General features: G+C 64.2%; 1 protein-coding gene across 1 annotated transcript; it reads right to left on the bottom strand.

Moving 5' to 3' along the window:
* Nucleotides 1-2,607: 2,607 nt before the first annotated feature.
* Nucleotides 2,608-3,349, bottom strand: EMIHUDRAFT_249127 (Hypothetical protein; the record flags this gene model as incomplete). The annotated part of the gene is made up of 2 exons (XM_005760675.1): nucleotides 2,608-2,908; nucleotides 2,982-3,349. The coding sequence occupies 2 exons, from the start codon at nucleotides 3,347-3,349 to the stop codon at nucleotides 2,608-2,610; spliced, it is 669 nt and encodes a 222-aa protein (XP_005760732.1).
* Nucleotides 3,350-6,397: the final 3,048 nt, after the last annotated feature.

Here is a 6,397-nt window from a genome sequence, read left to right as displayed (position 1 = left end):
CCGACCCGGTGCGCGCGGCTCCAACGGGTGCAGTGACACGCAGTGGCCCTCGGCGCGCTGACGCTCGCTCGCGCGCCTGCGCAGGAGAAAAACTTCTGCCTGCCATCACCTCCACGGGCGAGAGGTTCGTCGAGTCCGGCAACGACCACGCCAGCGACACGGAGGTGCTCGTCATCGCCCTCCTCGTGATCCTCTTCGAACCCAGCCCCAATGAGACCCAGGAACGGGCTGCTTTGGCGCGCGCGCGCGCACGTGCCGTGCAGAGCGGGCCAGCTGGGCGACGGCGGCGGCGCCCGCTCCACGGACCTCTTCACGGTCGCGATACACACCGGTCTTCTCGACATGCTAACCATTCGCATGCACGTATCCATCACATGTAGGTCATGCACGTGCCACTGTCAGGGTGCCTATCGAATATATACCTGAAGCGCTACGTCCTCGGCAGCCTCTGCGTCGGCCGCCTCCCTTAGCGCTTCACTCCTCGGCTGCGTGTGCGAACTCCTGGTCGTATACGTCGGGCACGATCTTGAGAGCGAAGAGGAGGACGAAGAGAAGTAGGACCAACCAGAGCAGCCGGTTGGCCACCTGCGGCTTTTGGCATACGAAAGCGCACAGCGCGCGCAGCGACGGCTTGTCGTCCCCACCCTGCAAGTGGGGAGTGGCAATGCGTGAACAGCTGGGTGTGAACAGCTGGGTGTGAACAGCTGGGAGAGCAGCTTCGAGGGAGAGCAGGGCGAGGGCGAGGGCCCGGATTCCGGATTGGTTGGCGAGCGCGGTGGGCTGGCTCACAAGGTGGGGGAGGCGCGCCGTGAGCAAGCTTAAGGGGATTGCTGGGTGCAGCGAGCCATACTCGTCGACCAGCCTGGAGCCTGCACCCTCCTCCACCAGCCGGCTGTACCCTGCCCCGCTGTCACCTGGAGGGTGAGGACGAGGGCGATGACGGGGTTGGGGTGTTGCGGGTTAGAGTGAGGAGGGTAAGGGAGTGGGCCTGTCGGACCTTAAGTAAGAGTAGAGGCTAGAGCCCTGGGTGGAGTACTCGTGGTGGAGAGAGCGCAGAGTGCTGCCTGTGGGCGCGCTTTAAACGTACATCCCAGTATGCACAAACAGCAAACCACTCCATCCCGCCGGAGCGCGGAGGCCGGTCACCTAGGACTAAAAAGCCAGAAAAAGCCGCGTAGCGGGCGCGGAGCCGGAGCCCGGAGGCCCCCCCCCCCCCCCACCGGGCCCAACGCGCCGTCGTTCCGCCAGACAGGCCCGTAGTACTTCGTTTACGTTTTAGCTCTCGTGTACGCACACGAGGTCAGTTCGGGGCACTATCGAGCGAGTGACGGATAAAGTCGTGTGAAAGAGCTGTGAAAGCGAAAGTATCGAAATTAATTGCCCGCCGCAGGCGAAGAAAATTTTCAGGGTTTTTTGGTCCCCTACGCCGAAGAAATCGAAGATTTCGGCGGGCGCCCGACGCCGCGGTATGGATGGAGCACGCGCGCTGCCCGGCATGCCTGCAGCATCCAAACGAGACGCACGGCGTCGCTCAGCCGTGTCCACGCGGCTTCGCTCCTGTCCTAACCGGCGCCATCTGGGCGGCTGCTGCGGAGCTGCTGCCGGCGGTGCGGCAACTGGCCGACAGATACAACGCTCAGGGCACCCGCCGGCGATTCACTGGAAAGGAACGAAGGCGCCGCTGTCGGCGATTCACCGCCGTTCGTTCCCGTCTCTCAAGCTGGCTACACCGTCCATGGACGAGGGAGACGTCGCCTCCTCTTTCGTCCCGGGCACTGTTCGCGCCGGAAGGCACTGTACACTGCGAAGTACATTAACCTTCATCCCTCCTACCGCCGGCCGGGAGTGCAGCCTTCGCCATCGCTGAGTGAGATTATCCTCGACTTTGGCACCTGCGAAGTAATGAACAACATGCAGTACGTCATATGCAATGGCGCTATGACAGCCCTGCGATGGGCGTCCTCGACGCAGACGAGGCGGAGCTCATCTGCACGGCGCAGATCGCCGACTTTCTCTCTCTCCCTGCGCGAGTGGTGCCACCGTGGATGAGGCATATGGGCTGGGCAGGGGAGTTGGTAGAGGAGGTCGACTGAGGGCGCGAGGCCGCCAATCGTCACAGTCTGCTGCTGACTGTCGGTCGCTGACTGGTTGCGCATTGCGCTGGCCGCGCAGCGGCCTTTAGAAAATTTTGGCCGCAGGCCTAGGTTTTGAAAGATCAAGAGAATAAGCGCCGGTGAGGCTTTGAGAAGCTGCCGCTTGCGGCTTCCTAAGTCAACTTTTCGAGAGGAACGTTTTGGCTGAGCTATAACGGCTCCAAAGTCGCGCGATCATCGAGTTTTGAGTCAATAATTATGAAAGGAAAGGGCTGGCGAGAATTATAGCTCAGCCAATCGATTCAGCGTGCTCTGAAACGCCCAAAACCGTCGAGTTTTTCGCCGTGGTCCAAATAGAGAGCTTAATATTTTGATTTTCTTGGCCACGGCCACGATTACCCGTCACTCGCTCTATCACAAGAGAACACCCACGAAATGTAAATTTGACCCGGAGCCGGACTCTCTCTCGTTGACCTCAAGGTAAGTTGTTCTCGCTGGCCCGTGTGCAGCGCCGTCATGGAGCCCGAGCCGCTTCCACAGAGCTCACTCGCTCCGCCCGCCTGGCGAACGCCGCCGCGACCCGGTCCTTGGTCGTCGCCGCACCAGCAGCCTCGCCGGCCGCCGTCGTCTCGCTGGCGTGCTCGCTGGCTCGGCTCGTCTCGGCCGCCATCGCTAGCATCGCCGCGCGGGCGGCCAGCCGCTCCGCGTCCGCCTGGGCCTCCTGCTCGAGCAGCCGCTCGAGCCGACGCTCCCCAAAGGACGGGTTTGCAGCGTCGTACAGCAAAGCGGCGATGGGGATCAGCAGGAGCGAGTACCTAACGCGGCGGACAACGTGTCAAGGCGGCGGGCTCGCGCAGCACTCGCGGCGCCTCTTGGCGCGGGCGGCACCAGAATCCCGTCGGAGCGAAGGGCGGACCTCGAGCGAAGCTCCACGGCGGGTACCGCGCGTAGTGGTACCACGGAATCCCTTGAAAGGGGTCGATGGCGATGAAGGCACGGCTTCTCGGCGTCTTTTTGCGCAGTGTCTCGAAGGCCTGGCCAAGCCGCTTGAACTCGGCCTCGGCCCTCGCCTTCTCCGCCGCACCCGCATGCCGATCCGGGTGGCAGTTGTGCGCCAGCGTCTTGTACCGCTCTTTGATCTCATCGAGCGACGGCTCCGAGGATTTACTTGGGTCGATCCCGAGTGCGCGGAAGGCCAGCTCGCGCTCCTGCGCCCTGATGAAGAGCGGACTGTGCCACTGCTTGCGCCAGGACATGTGCGAAAGGGTGAGATGGGAAAGCTCGAGCAGAGCGTTCCCCGAGCTGCTTTGTTCGCTGGTGAGCGAGCGACGGCTCTGCAAGGGGCCCCTCCAATCTCCTGCCCCACCGCTTGGTAGCAGGTAGCATCGAGGGGTGGCCTTGTCTCCCACGTCGATGCGGGCGTAGGGGTTGAGTTGAGTAGTGCGTCATCTTGAGGAACGCTAGACTCGACTCCCTCTCGGAGATCGACGCCGCCCGCCCGCCGGAGATCACCGGAGATCACCCGAGATCACCGGAGATCACCGGAGGTCTCGATGTCGCGGCGACGACGATCTCGACGGGGCCCTGGCGTGGTTGGGCGTTGTGCCTCCCCACGCCCTGGGACAGACAACACATGCCAGGGCCGACAGACACATCACGACACACATGAACAGAACACGCTGCGTGAAAGCGGGGGAGTGAGACTAGTCGTCTCCTCAAGTCGTCTTTCCAATGAGACCCATGAACAAAGAGAGCCGATCCAACTCGTTGAAGATACATCTCGTGAAGCTGGCGTCGCTTCAACCGTGGACAGGGCCGATCCTCACAGCTCAGGCTGAGCTGGAGATCCAAGGAGCCGCCTGCTCCTGCCCGCCTCCGCCCAACCGACTATGCGGTGACGACGACAGCGGAAACTCGGCGCGAGCCGAGCCCGCGACCACGGAGGGAGATGCTATAGAGAGAGTGAACACTGGTAGCGTGTTTTGATCGGAATCAGCTCTGAGCCATGAACATCGCCAGGAAGAGGGCGGGTGGGGGCGATTGAATCATGGCGCGAGGCGCGCTGGCTCCATGGCAGCACGTTGAAGCAAAGCAGGTGGGGACGAGGACGCGCGTAAGGACGCGTCGCCATCTCTGCTGTGAATAGAGGGAGAGTGCTGCAGCGTTGGAACCGTAGCTCGGCGCCTCGCCCTCAGCAGAGCGGGCGAGAAAAGCTGAAGCTGTTCGCGCCACCTCTGCAAGGGGCCCCTCCAATCTCCTGCCCCACCGCTTGGTAGCAGGTAGCATCGAGGGGTGGCCTTGTCTCCCACGTCGATGCGGGCGTAGGGGTTGAGTTGAGTAGTGCGTCATCTTGAGGAACGCTAGACTCGACTCCCTCTCGGAGATCGACGCCGCCCGCCCGCCGGAGATCACCGGAGATCACCCGAGATCACCGGAGATCACCGGAGGTCTCGATGTCGCGGCGACGACGATCTCGACGGGGCCCTGGCGTGGTTGGGCGTTGTGCCTCCCCACGTCTCGGACTTCGACGGCTTGACGGCGTGGTCGAGCCCGGTACGGCACAGCACAGCGCCCCCACGCGAGAACCGTAGTCAATCAGTCGACGAGCGGCCCGCGTAGAACGACGCCGACAGTGCATCTGGTGTCGGCAGCTGCGAGGCCTCCCCAGCCGGCGCTGCGCCTGCGTGAGCCGCTCTCGCGAGGTTGAGTATGTAGAGCTAGTCGAGATATACTCCGGCGAGGCGACAGCAGATCCAGCTGCCCGCCCGCCACGCCGCCGACGAGGCGGCGCACGAGTCGACGCTCTTCTCGATGGAGAGCTAGTCGAGGTATACTCTGGCGAGGCGACAGCAGATCCAGCTGCCCGCCCGCCACGCCGCCGACGAGGCGGCGCTCGAGTCGACGCTCTTCTCGATGGAGAGCTAGTCGAGGTATACTCTGGCGAGGCGACAGCACATCCAGCCGCCCGCCCGCCACGCCGCCGACGAGGCGGCGCTCGAGTCGACGCTCTAGCCCATGTAGAGTGAGTCGAGATATACTCTGGCGAGGCGACGGCACATCCGGCTGCCCGCCCGCCACGCCGCCGACGAGGCGGCGCACAAGTCGACGCTCTAGCCGATGTAGAGCGAGTCGAGATATACTCGGCGAGGCGACAGCAGATCCAGCTGCCCGCCCGCCACGCCGCCGACGAGGCGGCGCACGAGTCGACGCTCTAGCCGATGTAGAGCGAGTCGAGATATACTCCGGCGAGGCGACAGCAGATCCAGCTGCCCGCCCGCCACGCCGCCGACGAGGCGGCGCACGAGTCGACGCTCTAGCCGATGTAGAGCGAGTCGAGATATACTCCGGCGAGGCGACGGCACATCCGGCCGCCCGCCCGCCACGCCGCCGACGAGGCGGCGCACGAGTCGACGCTCTAGCCGATCGAGAGCTAGTCGAGGTATCCTATGGCGAGGCGACAGCACATCCAGCTGCCCGCCCGCCACGCCGCCGACGAGGCGGCGCACGAGTCGACGCTCTTCTCGATGAAGAGCTAGTCGAGATATACTCTGGCGGGACGACAGCAGTTCAAGCAGACGCTCAGCAGGACCGTCGCTCCCCGAAGGGACCCTGACAGTACCTTAGACGGCGGCGGCGCTGCCGGCGCGCCACACGCCTCGCTAAAGTCTAGATGGCGTGATGACCGAGATCGCGATCTCGTCTCAGCGCCCTTCTGGCTGGAATACGACGCGAGCCGACTCAGTCGGGAGGCGCCGCATTCGAATGCCGCGGGCAGCGCAGGCCTTTAGCCGCAGCTGCGGTACGATCGCTCCCTGCGGGGACCCTGACAGTACCCTTCGAACCGTCGCTCCCCGGAGGGACCCTGACAGTACGGCACCGCCGCTCCCTGAAGGGACCCTGACAGTACCCTTCGAACCGTCGCTCCCCGAGGGGGACCCTGACAGTAGGGCACCGTCGCTCCCCGAGGGGACCCCGACAGTACCCTTGCGCTTCAGCCGTCGCTCCCCGTAGGGACCCTGACGGTCGGGCGCCGTCGCTCCCCGAGGGGGACCCTGACAGCGCCCTTCGAACCGTCGCTCCCCAGAGGGGACCCTGACATTAGGGCACCGTCGCTCCCTGAAGGGACCCTGACAGTACCCTTGCGCTTCAGCCGTCGCTCCCCGTAGGGACCCTGACGGTCGGGCGCCGTCGCTCCCCGAGGGGGACCCTGACAGCGCCCTCCGAATTCCGTCCATCTTAGGGTGGACAACGCCCTCCGAATTCGCGTCCATCTTAGGGTGGACAACGCCCTCCGAGTTCCGTCC

This window comes from Emiliania huxleyi (genome assembly GCF_000372725.1).
Source record: "Emiliania huxleyi CCMP1516 unplaced genomic scaffold EMIHUscaffold_741, whole genome shotgun sequence".
NCBI lineage: Eukaryota > Haptophyta > Isochrysidales > Noelaerhabdaceae > Emiliania > Emiliania huxleyi.
This window is presented reverse-complemented; position numbering and strand designations above follow the sequence as displayed.